Source organism: Priapulus caudatus, unplaced genomic scaffold (assembly GCF_000485595.1).
Source record: "Priapulus caudatus unplaced genomic scaffold, Priapulus_caudatus-5.0.1 Scaffold353, whole genome shotgun sequence".
Lineage (NCBI taxonomy): Eukaryota > Metazoa > Priapulida > Priapulimorpha > Priapulimorphida > Priapulidae > Priapulus > Priapulus caudatus.
Window position 1 is genome coordinate 133,665 of NW_014577414.1, and position 24,124 is coordinate 157,788.

Sequence of the window (24,124 nt, forward strand, 5' to 3'; positions counted from 1 at the left end):
ATTTTTTCTGACGCTGCGCCGCCCAACCCAGCTGCGCTCGAGCATAGGCATGCGCCTCTCGAGTCGCACGCTTGACCCACTCTACAAATTCTACAGGGCAGACCTCATCTGCCGAACTTGGAGGAGGATCAAACATCAAATCTACGGGCATCCCCACCTCCCGACCAAACATCATAAGGATCACCACGATACTCTCTTGCATCGTACCCCGGTACGCCGCCATCACATACGGCAGAAGTGTATGCCAATCATCTCGCGGCTCATTGACAACCTTACTCAACATATCTTGAAGATTACGATTAAACCTCTCAACCAAACCGTCTGACTGAGGATGATACGGCGAGGAGGATGCCCAACAAGCGAACACACCTCAGCAAAGAGACCTGACGCAAAATTTCTGCACTGGTCAGAGTGCAACTGCCCCGGCACTCCAAACCAAATGAAAAGCTCAGTCACCAGACATTCCGCCATCATATGGGCTGTCATATCCGGCCAAGCAAATGCCTCTGTCCACTTCGTGAAATAGTCACAAGCGACAAGGATCTACTTCATGCCATTTGAAGTCTCAAGAAGAGGACCCATGAAGTCAACGCCCCCCTCTCCCACAGTGCTGCCGCGATCTGCTGACAGAGGGGAGCATTCATCCGGTGCCCCGGCTTCTATCTGCTACACAAATCACACCTCCGAATCCACCTCAGAACATCTCGCCGAATACCTGGCCAAGTAAAATGCTGCCGGATCCTGGCCAAACTCTTCGTGACACCGAGATGTCCACCGACCCGACCGCCATGCAAAATCTAAAATAACTCGCAACGCATAACCGCCGGGACCACGATGCACAAAACTGAACTGCTTGGCTGACAGTCTAAAACCTGCCGAAGGTAGAGCACTCCCTCACGTAACTCCAGATCGTCCCAGAGTGCCCAATATGCTTTGCCCTGCGAGGACGAAGACAACAAATCAGCGACAGCCGGACCCACCCCGCCTGCTGCCACCCCCTTCAAAACAGCAGCAATGGCCGCATCTTCAAGCTGCCTCTGACGAATCTGCTGAGAAGACCACTGCGACAAAACATCATCTAAAACTGCTCCCGTCTCATCAGCCGGAAGCAGCAAGATCATGCTATCCCGCCAAGCAACCAGGCTTCAACAGCCCCGAGCCAAGGGATAAACCATCCACCGACGGATTGACAATCGTGCCCCCATGAACCGCCCACCCCGAGACTACAGACGGGGGATCGCGAGAGACCCGATCACCAACTGGGCACACTCTAGGAAGATGACAATCAGGGCAATCATCCCTCTTACACCTACACCCGGGCTGACGTGACAAGCCATCAGCATTGCCATGTAGCTTGCCCGCACGGTGCTCGATTCTCATATCAAACGTATCCAGAGAAGCAATCCACCGCGCCACTATCCCATCAGGCTCCTTGAAATTCAACAACCAGGTCAAGGAAGCATGATCGGTCCTGACCAGAAATGGCCGACTATACAGATAATGTCGGAATTGCCTCACAAAAGTTACTACAGCAAGTAGCTCCCGATTGGTCGTACAATGCCGTCTCTGTGATGCAGAGAAGCTCTTACTGCCATAAGCAATCACCCTCTCTACCACACTCTTCACCTGCGACAGGACACCACCCATACCAGTCATACTCGCATCAGTATCTAAAATAAACTCAGCCCCCGAACGCGGGTACACCAACACTGGCGCCAACGTGAGCAATGACTTTAAACTATTGAACGCCTCCTCGCAAGACCCTTCCCACTGGAAAAGCACGCTCTTCTTCGTCAGCTGTACAAGAGGCTAGGCCAGGGCTGCAAAACCAGGAATAAATCGTCGATAGTAATTAATAAAAAACACCTGGAAACTCTGCACATCACCAACACTGCCAGTTTGACCCCAAGACCAGACCGCCTCAAGCTTTGCATGGTCACACCGAATGCCATCACTAGAGACGACGTGACCAAGGAAGGCAGCACTCCTCTGAAAGAGCGTACATTTCGTAGGCTTCAGCTTCATGCCGGCATCCGCAACCCGACAGAAAACATCACGGAGGTTACCAAGAGCTACATCAAAGGTTTTACCAAAAATGATGATATCGTCAAAGTATACAAGACACTCCATCCACAGTAAGCCTCGGAGCACACACTCCATCAACCTCTGAAAGGTCGCAGGTGCATTACAAAGCCCGAAAGGCATCTCGAAAAAACCACTCCTAGTCCCAAAAGCAGTCTGCCGCATCCTCCGGATCCATCTCCACCTGCCAATAACCCGAGGTTAAGTCGAGAGTAGAAAACCAACTGGCACCGTCTAAGAAATCCTGCATATCATCAATTCTTGGCCGTGGATAGGCATCATTAAGCCTTCGGTTATCTATACAGAACCGCGTCGACCCGTCCTTCTTGGTGACCAACACCACCGGGAACGCTCACGGACTGCTGCAGATATAGGATATATTATTGATAAGGCAATAACTGCAATGCCACACATCCAGTCACCAGTTGAGGTACAATCAACACTCGAAACACTCGAAACCCTGACTGACTGTGCATATAACAGTCATATGTTACCGTGAATGACAACAGTGACAATATAATGAACGTCACATCTGAACACTGGTGTAATCCCGTTCGAAGGTCTGGACATAACAGGAAACCGCCTGTACGATATAGTGACTATGTGTAAGACCTCCAATAACCGCTTTAATTCAATAGTGTTTGATGTTGTTCGTTTAGTAACATACTGTTCAATGGTCGTTATTTATCTTCATGCATTCTAGTTTGATCTTATAAAGGAAGGAGATGTAAGATAATGCAAAGCCCGTTTAGTCATTGTACTTCCAAGCGAGGGCGCAAGTAGTAGATCGGGGAGGACCAACACATGGCGGTGCTCTATGATACTCCATGCTTATGTAACTGGGTTAATATGGTTAACGTCAATAGTATGTAACAAGCAAAGACAGTCGTTGGCGTCATTAATATAATGCTCAAGTGAGATGACATAATAAATTTAACAGTTTCTAGTCATGTATTGTATTTATTCATGTGTTTAAAAAGAATCAGTATTCATGAATTTGAACTATCAGTCATCGAATGTAGCTGGGCGTCCGACGCCCGAGACGTGTAGAAATCTTGGCGGGCATGTAAAAATTGCAAGCTCACTTGCGTGACGGGGGGCTCCTACTTTAAACACACATAAACTATAATAGAGCAGGCCATTAAGAAAAGGAATTTTTATTTAAAATCAAGCAATATTAACACTGGAAACGAATGTCGTGTAGAAGTTTTCTAGTGTATACTTTTTCCTTGATATTCTACTGTGTACGAAACGCTTGAAGAACGAGTGCGAATCATGCGCAAAATTTGCTTCCGTTTTTAAACGTCATTTCCTGTTTACAAAAGAAAACGTCTCCACAGGAGCTTTCTTGGATACGTTGAAGGCTCTGAGCCGGGAAAAACTAACAGTACAACGTCAAGACAATCAGTGTTCGTCCAAAACTGATTATGAGTCTAAAAGAAAGCGAATGTTTCAGTCACAATGGCAGGACAACCAACGGTGGTTAACATGTGCCAGGGAAACGATGCTTTGTACGGTGTATACAGTGAGTTCATTGTGTAAGCAGATTCCTTATTTGTGAAAGCACGGTTCAAACTATTTTCGGCTTGAGTCTGTTAAAAACATCATCACTTCTCAAAATCTGTCACTGTGTCGCAAAGCAAGGCAGCGGAGTCTTTTAAGTTGACTATGACTGGCTCATTATAACATTGCACAATGCCTGTAACAGATTGATGCATACTCGTAGTTATGACGTCACGCGCAACTCGTTGTTATTGTCCACTCAGGCTCGAGTAATAAATTGGGCCCGGGAGATTCTCTCTCTCTGGACTTCCATGCCCATAAACTATGTCGCGCTTTTACATGGTGTCAGAAGTTGTGGTATTTACGCGAGACCATGGAGCATCTTAGGCCTCCAGAACAGGTCAGGTTTGACGGGAATGTTGCAGAGAACTGGAGGAAATGGGTTGGACAGTGGAGGGTCTATGCGACAGCCACGGAAGTCGACAAAAAGCCGGCGGCAACGAGAGTTGCTATCTTACTTCATTGTGCCGGACATGAGGCACATGCAATTCACAGCACATGTGCCTGGAATAACGAAGTAGACAAGGAAAATGTCAACGTAGTATTGGCGAAATTCCAGCAGTATTGTGAGCCAAGAAAGAACACTGTGTTCGAACGGTATAAGTTCTGGGAGTGCAACCAGCACGAGGGAGAGACTACCGATCAGTGGGTCACTGATTTGAGGACTCGTGCTGCATCGTGCGAGTTTGGAGACTCCCGTGATCTCATGATCAGGGACAAAATTGTGTTTGGTGTACAGGATTAAAGAAAGGCTACTTAGGGAGAAAGATCTAATGCTCGACAAGGGTGCGGACATATGCAGGGCAGCTGAGGTTAGTAAAGTATACTTACAGTCTATGAGCGCTAGTAGTAGTGCTATGGCTAGCGTGTACGCCCTGCACAAAACCGCGGGAAAACAGGCTTGGCACGAGCAGAGCGCGGCAGGTCGCCGGGCAAGCCAGAAAGGGCACAATCTCACAGAATGCATGTACTGTGGCATGAAGTATCCACCGAGGAAGTGTCCAGCATATGGAAAGACATGTATGAAGTGTCATAAGAAAAATCATTTTGCTGTTGTATGCAAGGGTAGTGGACAGAATATTGCAAGCAATGCAACCAAGCACAAGAGTGTTTACACAGTCAATGATGACAGTGACACAGAAAGCGATGCATTGTTTATGGGCTCGTTGTTTGTGGGTCACATATCAGAATGCGTCTAAGTGGTGTACACATCTCAGAGTAGAGGGCAAACTGATACGGTTCAAGTTGGACACCGGTGCAGAAGCTAGTGTTCTACCCCACAGTGCATACAAGTCTATGAAGAACAGAATACCGTTAAGGAAAACGAACACCATATTATCGGCATTTGGTGACCACAGTATTAATCCACTTGGTAAGATAGACGTGCACTGTGGCACCAGTGGTGATGAACACAGGCTGAGTTTTTATGTCACAGATGCGACTAACACTGCAATCCTAGGTCACCAGGCATGTGAGACACTGAACTTGGTGTCCCGTGTGAATGAACTCAAGCCATCACAAATGCTATCACGCCCGATCACAAAGGAAAGCTTAGTGATGGAGTACAAGGATGTGTTCACTGGTATAGGTCAGTTTGAAAAACCATACCATATCGAGGTACGCCCAGATGTTCCGCCAGTCATACTACCGAACAGGAAGATACCATATGCACGACAAGAAAAGCTAAAAGAGACACTGGACAAGCTAGAAAAACAAGAAATTGTAGCTCGTGTCGACAGACCAACAGACTGGGTCAACAATCTAGTGATTGTAGAAAAAAAAGACGGTTCCATGCGTCTATGCCTGGACCCAAAGCCACTTAATGAAGCCATCAAGCGTGAGCGATACAGTATACCCACTCCAGAAGACGTCCAAAGCAAACTGAGTGGCAAGGCCGTGTTCACAATTTTAGATGAGAAGGGCAGTTATTGGCAAGTGAAGCTAACTGAAGAGTCGTATCTGTGTACATTTAATACACCGTGGGGACGGTATAGGTTCCGCAGAACGCCATTCGGTATATGCTCAGCAAGTGAAGTGATGCATAAACGCAATGAGGAGACATTCGGTGACATAAATGGGGTGCATGTTATTGCAGATGACATGATCATAGCTGCTGTAGATGACTAAGAGCATGATATAATACTTCGCAGAGTCATGGACAGGGCCAGTGAGCGAAATGTGAAGTTTAACAAGGACAAAGTCCAGTATAAGATCAAAGAGGTCAAATACATGGGAAACCTTGTTAGCTAGGGGCCTTAGGGTCAAAATATTTACACGGCGGACAAAAGCGCCAAACTTTTTTTGTGGTTAGGGTAGGTCATAGTGATCAATTTTAGAAGGGGTGCCCGCAGCTATCAACTTCCGGTGGCGGCCATATTGGATTTTTCAAAATGGCCGCCTTCGAAAACGAGTGCGTCTACTTTGTTTCATATCTTTGGTTCTAATTGAGATATTTTAATGATGTTGGTGTCTAAAATAATGTTTTTAAGGTCAGGGAATCCGATTATGGTGACTAATGGGTAATTATCTGAGTGACTGACTGACGTTTTAAAGATTTAGTGCTTAAATTAAAAAAAAAAAAAAAATGATTGCTTATTACCGCTCCCTCTTCATCATGTGCGCTAGTAGGAAGATACATGTTCTTCAAAATGAGATCATCCGTTCATCATGGATATATTTAGAAAGGGTGCTACAATGTTGTATAACTACCATGGCCTGCCAATTGGATTTCAAATGGCTACCATCGAAAATATGCAATAAATAACTGCTGCATATTCTTGGATTGTTGATGATTGCAGACCGTAGTGACGTTTGTTCCAACCATCGGTGAAACGTGTAATACTAAATTTTATAGTTCACCTCGCCACTCCAAATTAACTCTCCTCATGTTTTTTGTATAAATAAGGCAATAATAAAACACAAAATAAATAAGGACATGTTAACAAATGGTGTAAATACTAATATTGTACAGTAATTAATCCAATAATATTTGCTTCTTGTGAATCATTGGAATAAATGCGTAATATTGTCGTTCGTTGTATACTAAAATCCCTGTCCAAATAGTTAACAAGAGAATGCGCAATCGAGGTGTATCAGACATTCGTTAATACATGTAATGCTTTCAGACTACAAACTGGATAATTACCACATCAGTGGAATTCAATACAGATTGGAATCAAAGATCTGGCGAAGAGAACATGGAAAAGTCACAAACATGTCAACTCAAGTATGCTCAAATCGTAACATGACAGAGCAAGAAAGCGAAGACAAGACATGACAACACAAGAGCTTGGCACGAGTAGGAATCCAGTAAGATCAGAAGGTAAAAAAGAAACCTGTATAGTCTTGTGAGCGTACACATGGAGTTCTCCCATGAAGCTCGACGTTCTCAATTTGATCAGTATTGAAAGATATTGCAACAGCAGATGCATAACAAAGTTCCTACTCCGGCAAATTATGGCAACAGTGATAGCCCAGTAACATAAATATCACTTGATGGCCTCACCTGCCCTTCAGAAACCGCTACCGTTCCGAATAACGAAGAAATTCCAGCAAAAATAAAACCAAAGAAGAACAACACCGGTGTTTGCAAGCTGGTCACACATCGACCGAAAAGGCTCGATGAGGGCAGTACATTTCTCCACTCGCAAGACCTTCCACAACAATTAAAACAAACGAGGAGAGATTGGCTAGCCATGATTTAAATCGAATGAAGCCGAAAAGATAGCTCTAAGTCACTCCAAGCCAGTGTCAGGATCACTCATCTGGGGCGAGTAGAATCTTTGTGTTCCACAGCAGGACTCGAGATAACCTACTGAGAAAGTAACCAGCGCAGGATACTATAACGCGATGCTCTGTAATGGTAACAGTTGCTAAACTGATTCGTAAAGACACTATATTTGACAATACCATAAAAACATCTTAAGTTCATTGCTGGGCCGATTTGATCAAACTACACCCACCCATGATCCTTGCAAACCAAATGTATCCTTACTGATGAATCACAAGTATAAAATATCAGGACTGCACAGGTAAAGCGCAAAGCTGCCATCAGTATCGCACAGCTGATATGTTCCAATCCAAAAAGAAGACATCAAGCAAAAAAGATTTGACAAAAGGCCTAAGTAGGACCAACAGATCCAGAGAGATGCCTTGCCCTTTATATAAGTATCAAGGTAGGCTGCATCATATGGTCTGGACATAAACTACAAACCTTACTCCAAAATTGAGAACAACTTACACATTCAGTGACAGAGAAGACCACACAAGGAAATAGCTGCCCGATGATGACTCCGAAAAAGCTTAATACAGTGAGGGCTATCGACCAATACTGGAACCAAATCCTCTCTCTCAACCAGCCAAGGTTACGCTCATGTACATAGAACAGTATCTTCAAGCGTACTAAGCTACCCTCAAAGAGAGTTCGGTGTGAAAATTCATGTACCTGCAGGTCCTATACAGTTGCCAAATGAAATATTCTGTAGTTACGCACTTGTGTATGTTCATTGATGGACGAAATGCCTAGAAAGAAGACCAGTGTTGATGATGTATGCCATATGAAGAAGAACAGTGGCTAAAGATGGCATGCAGATGTACTCAAGGAGATGAAAATATGATACAAAACATTACTCACGTGTCATTGCACATCATTCTGCCGGCATCAGCGGTGGGCAAGAAACACCTCTGTGGTAGGTGTCCTCCTTCATCTATTTCAAGAGAAAGCTTGCAACCTATCAATGATTAACATGAGCATAGACATCCCTCAAAACTATCACTGAAACTGAACCAGAACAAGTACCTTGATTGCGAAGACCCAGCCGCTGTTGCTTTCGGAAGTATTTTATTGGCACTGGCCAAATAGATAATGTGAAGATCCGACTCATTCTCAATGTAGGGCGACTTCACCAGAGATGAATTTTGGCAAATCGGTTGTGCTGGATGAATCTGCTGACTACATCAGCTTGACTGACAGTACTGCACAACGGGTAAGCAGACTACATATATCCATCAACTATCTAAAACGTACGCGGCAGCACATCAATTTACGCACTGGCTCTTCTCAACGGGGAAAGAGGCATAATGAAATTGAAGAAAGGAGATGAGAGAATTAGTATACAGGAAATAACGATAGAGAAGAAGTTAACCTCCGCTTTTCTGAGCAGCGATTCAGCGAACTGATAATTCAGGATTTGCTTGTCTGATCACACAGAGAGAGAAACTTGAGTGCAGTATTCAGTCCTGCGAGAGATGGTTCCTTGGTGTCACACCATTTCACCGACAAACCAACCACCCCAGAAGACTATGGTGGGGAGAAAGTTGCAAACTCGATGAATACCACACTGAACTGATCTACCATGAAGCGGCCGAAGGCTTGTCGAAGCTTATCTCCCAGTTGTGATGTACAAGCTTTGCCTCTATAGCACAAGGAAATGTAGATGCAACGACGCTTGACTTGGTACTACAATGTTTACAGTAAATGAAATGTACTTCCATTTATGCTTGAGCTCTAATGTAATCCAAAGCTGACAACTACAATAGACTTTTTTTATATCATTGTTGACAAAGGGTTTTAGTTAAATCTCAATCCAGAATCTAGTATAATATTACCCATATAAAATGTTGTTACTTTTCTACACTACATAGGATTACATTCAAGAAATAAACGAGCAAGTAGCACCCTGTTAAATCGTGATATAGAAGCAAGAGATAATATTAAATATATGCGAGAATATTAGTTTCTTTGGTTCGATATATAACTAATCTTCACAACGCCATTCCAGGTTCACTCCAGATAACTTAACTCATAAGCAGCCACTAATCGGGGTCACTGACCTTAAAAACATTATTTTAGACACCAACATCATTAAAATATCTCAATTAGAACCAAAGATATGAAACAGAGTAGACGCACTCGTTTTCGAAGGCGGCCATTTTGAAAAATCCAATATGGCCGCCACCGGAAGTTGATAGCCGCGGGCACCCCTTCTAAAATTGATCACTATGACCTACCCTAACCACAAAAAAAGTTTGGCGCTTTTGTCCGCCATGTAAATATTTTAACCTATTTTGACCCTAAGGCCCCTAGCTATGTGTCGGCTGAAGGGCTAAAACCAGATGACAAGAAAGTGGAAGCGATTGCCAATATGCCACAGCCAGAAGACAAACAGGCGCTGCAGCGACTGCTGGGTATGGTGAAGTACTTAGCACAGTACATTCCGAATGAATCGTATATTACTGCACCGTTGAGAGATTTACTTCGAGAACGAGTGATTTTTGACTGGCAACCCGAACATGAACAAGCACTGCAGTGGCTGAAGCGTATCTTGACCAGTCAGCCCGTGTTGAAATTCTATGATGTGAAGAAGGCAGTCAAGATTCAGGCAGATGCATCACAGTCAGAACTAGGTGCATGTCTCTTACAGGGTGGACAACCTGTAGCGTTTGCATCCCGTTCGATGACGTCAGCTGAGCAGAATTACACTCAGATCGAAAAGGAGATGCTGGCGATTTGTTTTGCATGCAAGTTTCATGAGTACATATACGGCAAAGACACTGAAGTGGAAACTGATCACAAACCACTAGAGGTCATAGTACGAAAACCACTCTGCAAAGCTTCACCTAGACTGCAACGTCTCATGATACAGCTGCAACGCTACACGCTGAATGTACGATACGTACCTGGTAAGTACATGTACATGGCAGATACGCTAAGCAGAGCGTACTTGGAAAACACTAACGACAATGATCAGTCATGTGATGAGGAAGTGGAAGTTATGGTGCATGTGCTCATTGAAAAACTTCCAGCCTCAGCTAAGAAGATAGACGAGATCAGGTCGGCAACAAATGCTGATGGTGAGTTGCAAGAGTTAAAGAAAATCGTGTATGGCGGTTGGCCCACACACAAGAAAGGAGTACCGGAACAGTTACGTCAGTATCATGCTTTCAGAGATGAGATATATGAAGCCGACGAATTGCTCTTCTTGGGAGAGAAACTGATTGTTCCAGCCATATTGAGGAAGGACATGCTGCAGATAATACATGAGAGCCACCTAGGGGAGGAAAAGTGCAAAGCTCGCGCACGATCTGTTATGTTCTGGCCCGGTATGGCAGCAGATATTGAGAACTTTGTGTCAAAATGATCAGTATGCCTTCACCACAAATGCAAGAATCAGAAAGAGCCAATGATTCCGCATGACATTCCAAAGCGACCTTGGCAGAAAGTAGGGGCAGATTTGTTCGAGATAAGTGGGAAAGACTATTTGGTCATCGTGGACTATTATTCGAAGTACCCTGAGGTAGCGCTGCTGTCCGACAAGATGGCAAGCACAGTGGTCACGCACTTTAAGAGTGTGTGTGCCCGCCACGGAATTCCAGAGGAATTAGTGACAGACAACATGCCATTTCAGAGTCGGGAGTTTCGCAAATTCGCGGCGGAATGGGGGATTAGTTTGACAACGTCTAGTCTGACATACCCCCAGTCCAACGGCTTAAGTGAGAGGGCAGTTCAGACCATGAAGCAGATGCTCAGGAAAGCTGCGGAGGATCGGAGAGACCCGTATGTAGCTTTGCTTGAGTATCGCAACACGCCTGTGTCTGGAATGACACATTCTCCAGCACAACTGCTGATGAGCAGAATGCTACGAAGCAAGCTACCGACAACAGGCAAGCTACTTCAGCCACAGACTGTGCAGGCACGTAGTCAGCTACACCACAGTCAGCAGCGTCAGAAGTTGTACTACGATCGTGGTGCGAAGAGCCTGAAACATCTGATTCCTGGCGACGTTGTTCGAATTCAGAAAGGGAAAGTGTGGGAACCAACAATTGTAACTGGCACAGCAGGCGGCAATCCACGTTCCTACATTGTCAGCTGTGGTGGTCACGAATATCGAAGAAAACGCAGACATTTGAGGAAGATGAATGAACCACCGCCTATCATCTTGCCACCAGATGATCAACAACCGTCCAGTCAAGGGTGCACTGTTCCATCTAGTCCGGTGCACACTGTTCCGTCCAACGTAGTTCATGCTGTTCCATCCAGTACAGCACATGCTGTTCCATCTACTACAGCACATGCTGTTCCATCCACTACAGCACATACTGTTCTATCCAGTGCAACACACACCGTTCCATCCAATATACGTATTACCAATCGCGGAAGGGTAGTGAAGATGCGACAAAAATATGCGGACTATCAGACCTGAACATTGTAACACTTGTGGTTGAACAGTTATTCTAGTTGGGAGTTTTGTTTGGATATATATATACAGTTCGTAGTTCGTAGAAAGTTTGTTGATCTAGAACGTTGATTAGTCAGCATCCGTTTAGTTATGCTGGTGCGCTCAGTAATCATTTATGTTTGTCTATTACCTGTTACGTCATAGGTACTGTCGTGACATTTGCAAATACATGTATTCACGTACATAGTAACTGAGAACTCGCTGAACTGAGATACCATATCTATAGCAATAGAAATAACAAACAAGCATTTGAACCGTAACGATTAATATCTAGCATACAAGTATATGCTGTCTTTATTAGCTCTCACAATGTTTATAAGCATATGGAAAAGGGAGATGTAACAGATTGATGCATACTCGTAGTTATGACGTCACGCGCAACTCGTTGTTATTGTCCACTCAGGTTCGAGTAATAAATTGGGCCCGGGAGATTCTCTCTCTCTGGACTTCCATGCCCGTAAACTATGTCACGCTTTTACAATGCCCCCGCTGTTGCCAAGACTCACATCAGCTTCAGGAGCTATATTGCTCTGTGTAGGCTAGATAAAATGAAAGGTTTCAATGGTGGTTCATCATATCTAAATGATAAAGCAGCTGCGGAATTCACAGGTCATTTTACTTGTGATGGATCAACTGACTTTACTGTTAAGATATTGAAAACATTTATGTACGCACTTGTACCAATGGTAAATTACAAGCCAGTTTTCTGTTGTTTGGGTGCGCCGAGTCAGCATGCAGTTCAGACATTTACGATTTTGAAGAAGACAATGAGATGACAGAATATTATATGAATATGTATTCCGTGTTGAATTCCTTAATACACATCGTATATGGATATACAGTGTAATCCATAAAATATTGTACAATAAAAAACTTTTTGGATACTACTTTGTGTTTGTTTTTATTTTACTCATTTGGTTATAATATGTAAATTAAGGATACTGTCCAGCGTTTTCACAGGTATTGCTGTAATGAAGAGTAAACTTGCTAAAAGCAACGTGTGATATCATAATTTCACATTTCCACAATTATGTCATCACAAATACGAAATAAGGGTTATCTGAAGTATTTCCACTTTTGTCTATTTTTTTCCCCATTCTAACTTACTATTTGCCTGTTTCTGCATCATGACCGTAAAAGCGCTCTGAATATTATATGTCTGCTATCAGGCAGTCACCATGTGTTTAAGGTGACTATGTGATAGTCATTGCTTGTATGTGGTATTCCATTTATATAAGGGTAGACTGGCAGAGACCAGAGGCTGTGGTTGTCTGTGTTTAATTCGCAATTGAGGGTTTAAGTTGTTGTTCATTTTCGTATTGATAATGCTGGAAATTTAGTTTGGTCTTCTAGTTATGTTATTCATGAATGCGAAAAAAAGGTTATATAGTAAGGCTAAGAATAATGAATTTGACGCCCATATAGACATGTTATATGTGTATGTCACCCTTTTACCAGGTGGCGTCTATCAAGCATACAAAATTGGAAACAAGGAAGTACAGCTCATGCTCAACCATATTTCTCGATGACAGTACAGTGAGCCAGCCGAATCTGAAAAACACAATCAAGTGCGTTGCTCTGGCCATCTTCTATCATATCCGGAACCGGACCACTAGTGACACAGATGTTCGCCATTTGAATATATTGGATGAGAAAGCTCACCCTTTGTCAGTGAGTGCATTTTCTGGGATATTTTATTCTAATATCATTGATTATCCTTATATCTTGGATCATTTTTAGCTCACCTTGACATCGTCAAGATGAGCTATTGCCATGGGGCGTCGTTCGTCGTACGTTCGTCCAACCGTTCGTCAACATTTGGCTATGGTCAACGATAACTCAAGAACCATTTGACCCACATGTTTCAAATTGCATACAGTTGTTACTCCTAGAGCTTAGTGACTGTGATGCATGTGTTACCAGTGCAGTAGTGTTATGTGTAAGGTGTTATATGGAGAGTTTAGTTGTTGCACATGTTTGTTTTTTATGGTTGAGATGTCAATACAAATACATGTGCAATCATGCTTACACGTAACACATTAACCATTTGTTTGGCAAGTACACAGTGAAATACACGCACCCACACAGAAATGTTTTATTGTATGCTATGTACTGGTTGATGATACGGACTCCAAAGTTAGAATATAGATAGATCTGAATGGGCTGGTAGGTCAGCAACTGATTAACCACTTGGCTGCGTAGCACGTAATATTACGTGCTTCGCATGTTTCCACTGTGTGCGGACGGGACCAGGTAATATTGCGTGGTTGTGATCGCTTATTTCTACGCATGTTTGCACTCTGTGCGGACGACGTAATATTACGTGCTTGTGATCGGACCGCTTGTGACAGATCGGTGTTCACGACACCCGTACACTGTACAGCATTGCAGACTTCCAAAAAAAAATCTGCTCTGATGAAATTCAACTTGTACATCTCATATGGGAAAATATGGCCAAATAGCTACTGAATATTTAACTTCATTATTACATGGTTATTTCTACTTACATTATGGGGCTTACACAAATCTCAGACACACAGACACAGAACAGAGATACACAGAACAACACGAAATTGAAACCTGTTGAAACAAAACGAAATACAAACAGAACGAAAACAAAACAGTGCCCCCTATTTTCAGGCAAATGTTTACCCTTTTTGTGTTTTTTTTTCTTTTTTAAGACCGAACAAACGGTTTTCAACCGAGTATAGTTTAGAACCCGTCCCGTGTACTCATCGATCTCTTCTGTAAATTTGGCGCTATTTGGATCCAAACTGACGGAGCCTTTCATTAACATACATACAACATTCGCCAAATTATAGTAAGATTAACATACATACAACATTCGCCAAATTATAGTAAGATGGGAGAGATTTGAACGTCCTATTTTGGAGCACGCTAGTCGACCTACTTTTGAGCCACGCCCACTTTTTGTCAAAAATGGAAATGGCCATATGTCAGTTCAGGTTCAATGGATTTTGCTAATTTTTGGTATGTGAATGAATAAGGACTGGCCCCAAAACATATCACACGGGTTTTGATATTTTTTTTAAATTATGCAAATTAGGTAGATTTTTTGCAATTTCACTACATTTCAGTGTTTGCATACGGTCAACGATAACTCAAGAACCGTTTGACCCGCCTGTTTCAAATTGCATACAGTTGTTACTCTTATGGGCGAGATTTGCTTGTGGTATTTTGGAGCATGCCAGTCGACCTACTTTCGAGCCACGCCCACTTTTTGGCACAAATGAAAATGGCCATCTAGATTCATTCGGTTTTGTTAAATTTACCTACCTAACTACCTACCTGCCTACCTAATCATACCTACATGTAATATTGTGTTTTAGATTCTTCGTTACAGTAATTTGACTGGAATATTTTTTTGCTTTTATTTGCGCGATAATCGAAAAGCAAAATGGTGATCATTTAGGCGTAGCGCCATCTCTCGCCCAGATTTCAGACTCTGAAACATTTATTTTCGCATCAAAACTAACCCTGAAATAAAACAGTGACATTTCTATCAGTATAAAACAGTGAATAAGGACATTTGATCACATTTTGGTCTGTCATAAATGAAACACTTACCAAATTTTAAATATCATCTCCCTCTTCACATCCAAGGTGAGCTATAGTGCCATTGATACTTTCATTTTGAAATTTTTCTATTAACAATTTTACAATTTAGAGTTACAATGATTCCATCCAGTTTCTGTAATGTTGCGTTTCAGGGCTATACTTAAAATGGATAAACCTTACAACAAAAAGCTTACGTACACCTACTTTGAGCAGACTTGCAGTATGCAAATATCACGAAATGTTCTTATTGAGCCAGAAATGTGCTCTGCACTATATTATTTTGAAAACCCCATCCGACAGAGTTTCGGCGTATAGATACACCGAAATTCTGGCTTATTATTGCCGATAACTTGCATATTCCTGGAAATGCCGTTCATATGCTCCTCTGCAACATATGAGTACACCGCATGCACGCACACACGCACACCACTGTGCACAAACAAGAAGAATAAAGACAACTATATTATTGTTGCTTGTGCACAGTGACGTGCGTGCGTGCGGTGTACTTGTGTTGCAGAGGATCATTTGAATGGCATTTACAATAAATTATTGGCAATAAGAGGCGAAAAATAGTAGAGAAACATTAAGACTTTGGTAGTAAATACATTTCGTGTGTATCTACCGTATCATTTTTATTGAAACATTCCAAGTGCCTGTGGGATGTTTGGATGTTTCCAAGTGCCTGTGGATAGGCTACGCGTTCCCTTCTTTTTAATGGCCAAGACGTTTTTCCTCAATGCCCATACTAAATTCAGTGACGTATTGAGTTCAGACAATGTGCGCAGTGGTCCATGTTATCTTCCTCCTTACTTTCAAACTTTGTGTCAATACTTACAGAAGGACATGGTACCTATGGATTATGACTGCCGGGATCCTGAGCACAGGCACATATACAAGTTCATTCGCACTCTTTTCAACGCTGCTCAACTTACAGCAGAGTGTGCTATTATCACGTTGGTACGTTCGTTTCCTGTCTTACTCTTTGGCAACTGTGGCATCTTAGACTCCCTTAGTTAATACTGGTAGTAATCATGAAACTGGTAAGCATTGACCTGTACAACATTTAGCTTGGATAGAATTTTAGGGGTGAAGTGGCCACCGGCGTTGTAAATTGCCCTATTAATTTGCTATGGGTGTATTAACAGTCAAATCTCCTTGAGTGGCCACAATAATTATATTAACATGATCCAATGTGCATTTAGTCTGGTGAATGATACAATATCTACACAAATGGTATAATCTTTCTTAGAGCCAAATGCTTCATTCCAAACACAACCTCCACCCAACAATAACATACCATATTGTGCACTACACATGCCAAGTAATTGTCAATAGCTATTTGAATTCTAATGGCTCTCACTATTATTTGTATTGTAACGTTATTTGTTACATCAGGGTGTATATAATTTAGAATTTAGATGTGTAAAGATAGATATACACAGATTTGTGTTCAACAGACGGATAATTATATTAACAGCCAAAAACCAATCACACGCGCACAGTCAAACCCGACTCCCCGATTCCTTACATATCTGTCCTAATGTCTGTTTCCGGTCCACCCCGACCAAGCACTATATATCACTCCCAAACCTACCACACATCTGTCCCCCACATGTCACTAACCCACAGCCCTATGTCCCTACCCTCATTTCACATGACCCTAGAAACACCCGACCTAAAACATGTTTACCATTCTCCCTATAACATCAATGTAGCCGCGCAAGACGCGCGATGCTCTGTCTACATATATTACCACTAAATCAACCCAGAGTCTAATCACACTCCGCGTCTCTAACTAATTTATGTAACATCTGTAAATCATATGTTACAGTACGATAAGTTTTCACTGAAGTCCAATTAACCTTTAAATAGTAATACACATATTCGTCAAATTGACACTAAACCACTGTTTGCAACATATGGAGTGAAACATTTAGCCTGGATTTTCAAGCAGGAATTCATAATGTTAGGCCATGGGCCAACAGTGATTATTAGTGATGGGAATCGGTTGGACCCAACTGATTGATGATCGAAGATAATCGGTTGAATGTTACTGATCGCACCTACCAGATATTGAAATATATCATATATCATATATCATATTAAGCTATGTATATATATATATATATATATGTATATATATATATATATTAAGCTATATACACACGGCATGGCACGGCACGACACGGAGTGGCAAAAGGCCTCACCGTTGCCATGCCGTGCTTCTGTCTCCAGCTGCAGTTAGAACGGTGCTGTATGGTGCTGTGCTAAAAAGTACATTGTGTTTGGGCGCGAAAACAAGAGCAATTTCACGAGTATTGTATACAAAGATGAACAGTCCTTTGCCTTCGTTCGATGAAGATGATGAGGTTTTGTAACTAGCATTAGCACTGAAGAGAAAAAGAAAACGAAAACACATGTGTTGGATACACAGTACTATCAAAAAAGGTCAACATTAGGAGAATATCATACATTCGCTCCTGGGGGGGTACTCACCTTTTTTTGGCTAGGGATGCTCCACCTAAATGGGAAAATTGAGGACAAAAAGATGGCTTGACTGTGAAAACATGGGGCAAAACGATTGCTCGACTGTGAAAACATAGGGCAAAAAGATGGCTCGATGGTGAAAGCATATTTCCTTGTAACGGGGTTGAAAACTCTAGACGCGCGAGATGAGTGGGGAGACGAGCCACAGATGTGCAAGTGACCAAGTGACAATTTTCTGGGCAAAAAGACAAATTTTCAGGGAAAAATTGAAGGGGGGCAAAAAGATGGCTAGGGAAATATTGGGGGGGGGGGGCAAAAAATGGCAAGGAAAACGAAACATGGGAGCAATAATGCGGCGCATATATATATATATACATCAGTATGCGGAGAACAACACCTCCCCTCCCGGAATTGGCTCAAGAATTGGAACAAGAGGAGGAGCATTTTAAAGCCTAATTTAGATTGTCAAAATTTCAATTTGATCAGCTGCATGAGCTTGTTGTTCTGTACATCACAAACATGGCACACTGGAGAAAACCTTCGTCTCTAAGGGAAGATTAGCTGTAACTTTGAGGCCAGTACTAGGTTAAGTAAACTAATTGTTATTATTTATTATTGTATTATCGTTATATTACATTTATTGTTGTTTGTTATTGTTTGCAATAAGTGATGAATGCCTGTTCTCACAGGTGGCAACACCAGGGAGGGGCCACAGCGGAATCATGCTTACAACACTATTCACGAAGTAGTAACGTACACCAATATACACTCACTAAAACTACGTTCACCGATTTATAATTGTTTTATCTGAGGAATTTTTTGTAGTGTAAGGTACCCCAGATAATATGCTGACGTTGGGCCAACGTTGGCCCAACGGCTGTCTTCAGCTCATGCCAACGTTGGGCCAACGGATTTTTGCTCAGCGCACCAACGTTGGCCCACTATTGGGCCATCGGTGGTCCAACGTCATATTGCCAACGTTGGCCCAACGTCATATTGTCAACGCTGGCCCAACAGATTTTTGCGCAGCACGCCAACGTTGGCCTAACGTTGGCAGCCAGAGCTGTCATGGCGATGAAACCCCCTACAAACATTGACGGTCTGCGTCGATTGTTGGGGCTAATGAACTACATGGCCAAGTTTCTTCCCAACCTCACTGAGGTTGTACAGCCTCTACGCAATCTCGTGGAGAAGGATGGGCTATGGACGTGGTCTGAGACACAAGACCAAGAATTCCTTTGGGTGAAAGAGATGGTGTCCAACACCCCAGTTCTTGCATTTTATGACCCAACGAAAGATCTAATATTAGAGAATGATGCCAGTGAATATGGAGTGGGGTCGGTGTTACTCCAAGATGGTCGACCTGTAGCATTCGCGAGTCATTCTCTGACAGACACAGGGACAAGATACGCACAAATTAAAAAAGAAATGTTGGCTGTAGCATTCGGGTTGGAAAAATTCCATTACTACACGTACGGTTGGAAAGTGACAATAATCACAGATCATACGCCACTGGTAGCGATTGTGTCGAAGCCGTTGTCAAATGCACCCTGGAGACTACAGTCTCTACTGTTGCAGACCCAGAGATATGTGTTTGAACTTGTATATAAACCAGGTACATCCATACCCGTGGTTGATGCACTATTTCGCAGTCCACTACCGGATAAACCAGTCCCAGACGTTGTAACAGTTAACAACGTATCTTTCTCTCCTATCAAGAGGGGACGTTTTGAGGAGATTTGTGTAGCGTCGGAAAAGGATCAGACGTTTACAGAACTCAAGAGCACAATCATGAAAGGATGGCCAGATGATAAATCACTCGTCGCACCTACAATCATTCCGTTTTTCAACTACATAGATGAACTTTCTGTGCAAGATGGTATAATATATCGAGGTGAGAGAGTAGTTACCCCAATATCCATGCGGGTGGATATCAAACGCAAGTTACATGATGGACACATGGCCATCCACCCCTGTCTACGGAGGGCACTGAGTTAGTTTTCTGGCCTGGAATGTTGGCTGACATTTGCCAGCATGTTGAAGCATGCAATGTGTGTGCTACATACAGTGACAGTCAAGGACATGAAACATTGTTCATGCATGAAGTTCCAGGCCGTCCGTGGGAGAAGGTTGGCTCGGACCTGTGCTCATTTGAGGCTAGAACATATATGGTCACGGTTGAATACTACAGCAATTTCTTTGAAATTGACTACCTCACAGAGACAGGCTCCGAGGCAGTCATAGACAAGCTAAAACATTATTTTACCCAACATGGCATACCTGACACTGTTATCACTGACAGTGGACCTCAGTGCAACTCGGAGAAGTTTAGAACATTCAGCACAAAATGGGGTTTTGCCCATGAAATGACAAGCTCAGGGAATAGCAGGACAAATGGCGCTGTTGATGCATCGGTAAAGTCAGTGAAAAGACTGGTAACCTGTCTAGAGAGGACCCTCTATCTCGGCTGCTCAATCTACGAAACACACCAACGGAGAGTCTCCACACTAGCCCGGCACAGAGACTTGTTGGCAGGAGAACAAAGACCATGTTTTCAACTACGTTGGACAAATTAAAACCAACGAACTAGAACGCCGAGGTTACTAAAATGGAGGACAAACGTGCAACGCTGGCCCAGCGTAAGAACCAGTCCAGTCATGATCTTCCACTGTTGACGGTCGGTGACACGGTCATGATGCAACCGATTCAGACATGGCTAAAAGAGTAGAAGCCCGCAACTGTCACTAAACGGCTCAAAAACAAAACTTATGAGGTGACGGCTAGCAACGGCAAAACTGATAAATGTAACAGACAGTTCTTGCGAGCATCTAGAGTCAGTGCCGCTGCTGGAAATGAAATGGTGATTCATGCGCCCACCGCTATAGGTAAGCCCACAACCGGCCAGCTGATAGTCCCGACTACGTCGAAGAAGCCAGCTAATGTTATGACACAGGAAGCGGCTGAGGCAGTCAAGCAGGCAACCATTGTCGACATGGCTGACCAGACTGGTGTGAGGCATCATGTCAATGAGAGGAAGATGTGTACCAAACTAGGTCGGGGAGACCAGTGAAACATAGGGTCATCTTCGTTGTTTAACTTAATTGTTCTTGCATAGCATATCAGTGTGCTATTTAAATTCATTATTCATTGTTCAAGTTTTTGTTTCGGATAGAGAAATGTGAATTTTGACAAGACATGTCAGTTTATTAGTGTGGCACTTTTAATATAATGACTTATAGACTATCTGCAGATTACAGATATGCAGTATAATGTTATCACATTACATATTTTAAGCGTGGCTGCACTATTAGGTACCAACGTTTATTTTCACTTTCAATTTATGTATTAGAGTGTAAGTTTAACTTCTAGGACAGTGCAAGCTGGCAAGTCCTGGAATGAGTTGTTTTACACAATTCCAACATGATAGTACAGACATGATATACATATCATGCATAAGTTGTAGTCAAAGACACGATAGAACATTTATTGTGAGAGGAAGATGTTGCATAATTGACTTGTTGATTTAGGCGAGACTAGACGAGGGAATAGAAGCTTTCATGTGTTGTTTAGTGGAGTTCAGAATAAACCGCGCTTACGTAAGTTATAGTGTTGATGTAAGATGTAAGATGTAATATTAAACAATTTCGTAAGATGTAAAACGAACGCATTAAAAAAATACAGTATTTAACCATCCCAGCAAAATCTTCTAATAAAATATAGAATTTAAAATATTTTTTTATAAATATGTGAGAGTATATATAGCAGTTTCTATAGACATTTTCGCATTATAACATCTAATATACATAGCCTTACAATGTCACAGACTATAATCACATATTTTGTCAAACAGCTATATTTTAATAACATATAATTTCTAAATAGCATGATAGAATTTTAGAATAAAAAAACTAGTTGTATTTCGGCGGAAATTATGTCAGTTATTAATTCTCGTAAGTGAGAACATGCAAAACATCTATGACAGATGAAATATTATTTATTCATTTATCATACCTGTTTCCATGACACATATTTACGTAACCTTCCTGACCAATTTCGTCATTGCCATACTCTTACTTCCTAGCTCTCGTCTACGGTTCTCGCTGACAAACCAAACAATCACTACGGTAATTCTTCACTTCAGTTCTGTCAGTTTTGTCACATCTGATCAGGAGTCTATCAATAGGAGTAAGACAGACTGAAACCGGCAAAATTCAACATTTAGTTGCCTTAGTCTACCTATGATTTATTGTGTTTAACTCGATAAACTTGAGCTCAAATCTTACCTTAATCATTAAACTAATGCCGTGTCTAATCGTTGGTCTCACAAAAATGACAAATCGGGAGATATCGGTCCAAACGTACAATGTGGTTTTTGAAAGTTCTACAGCATTTTCAACAACTGTGAACCGAAACATAAGGGCAATGCTTTTGAAAGCTCTCTATCGCTTAGCAATGCAAACATAGCAAACAACTAGCGAGGTTTGCTAGGGATTTCGGAAAGTTAAACACGACTTGGTGTTATTGATACTATTTACATTAGAAATAAAAAATTTCACATGTTTAGTATTTTTATCCATTTTATTTTTTCTTAACAATATCGTTCATAACATGTAATTACTGTCATTCGACATGGCCTATAATAACAACAAGGCGTGTTTAACTTTCCGAAATCCCTGGCAAACCTCGCTAGTTGTTTGCATGCTAAGCGATAGAGGGCTTTCAAAAGCATTGCCCTTGTGTTTCGGTTCACAGTTGTTGAAAATGCGGTATAACTTTCAAAAACCACATTGTACGTTTGGACCAATATCTCCCGATTTGTCATTTTTGTGAGACCAACGATTAGACACGGCATTAGTTTAATGATTAAGGTAAGATTTTAGCTCAAGTTTATCGAGTTAAACACAATAAATCATAGGTAGACTAAGGCAACTAAATGTTGAATTTTGCCGGTTTCAGTCTGTCTTACTCCTATTGATAGACTCCTGATCTGATGGCAGTGCCAGTGGGTCAGGGGTTTCAGCTGAGACAAGGCAAGTCTCACAATGCAGCTGGTGCTTCTTGGCCTTACCCACATAGTAGCCAGCAAGGTAATATAAGCTGTTTAACTCAGATTTGTCCAAATTGGGTTTGTCACTACAGAAGATTATATCTACAATACAGTACAGTACAGTCAGTAAGGGTGATCGAGCTGGACACATAATGGCGTTCACGAACCACGGGACCAAGAAAAACTGGGACCCCCATAAGCGAGTTTGGTCTCTCGTGCGCACAACGAATCATGGGAAATGTCAAAGGTCATTTGGGATGAACAAGTAACGTTGCAAACGCATAAACTGTGTGTAAACGTAACGTTTTCGGTCTGAGTTTTCGTCTTCTTAGTATCTTATATTGGTTATGGCTGACGCAAATGACACTGGATGATTCTCTACGATGGCAACCCGATGCTTTGAAGCATTTTTTAGTGGACCAGTGGTTGAAAAAGACGGGACAAAAAGACGAACTCGTTGCTCTTGCTTACGCTGATAAGGTCTATGTCCCCCAGGGTACTATCGGAGGGTATACCCTGGTTACGGTTCGATATATTGGAAAGTACCTTGGGGTACTATACGATATTTCGCTGCGTACCCTGCATTGTCCCACCATACCCTAACTTTCAGCCAACTGATTTCGTAATACATACACTCTGTCAAGTTACCACATCACATAGAAGAAACCTCAAAACATCGCAATCCAATAAAAATGTATGCTATGTTTGACTATATTTTTCTTTTTTTCCTTTTTCATATATTCATATTTTCATTTTCATATTCATTTTCATATCATTTAAATATTCATGATCTGAGAGAAATCTTTCCAAATGTACACCACCAACGGTCACAACAGTGCTATCAACCTGCATGTTGCATAATTACACGGTGATACATACAATTTCCAGAAGAAATGCGAATACTGAAATGAATATTTTGCGGGAACGGACCGGAAACAAGGAACAGGAGCATAAAGTCAGGGTACGGTGGGACAATGCAGGGTATGCAGCAACATATCGTATAGTACCCTGATGTACTTTCCGATATATCGAACCGTACCCAGGGTACCCTCTGATAGTACCCTGGGGGACATAGACCCTATCAGCCTTGCTTACGCTGCATAGTACATGAAGAAGTCCCTGCGCCACT

General features: G+C 42.3%; 1 protein-coding gene across 1 annotated transcript in view; it reads left to right on the top strand.

Annotated features, from left to right (window-relative positions):
* Window positions 1-24,124, top strand: part of LOC106809424 (cyclin-Y-like protein 1) — a 205,475-nt gene that overhangs the window by 129,534 nt on the left and 51,817 nt on the right. The window contains exons 5-6 of the mRNA XM_014812505.1: window positions 13,341-13,553; window positions 16,299-16,418. Of these exons, the coding sequence (XP_014667991.1) occupies window positions 13,341-13,553; window positions 16,299-16,418 (333 nt within the window). The remainder of the gene's footprint in view (window positions 1-13,340; window positions 13,554-16,298; window positions 16,419-24,124) is intronic.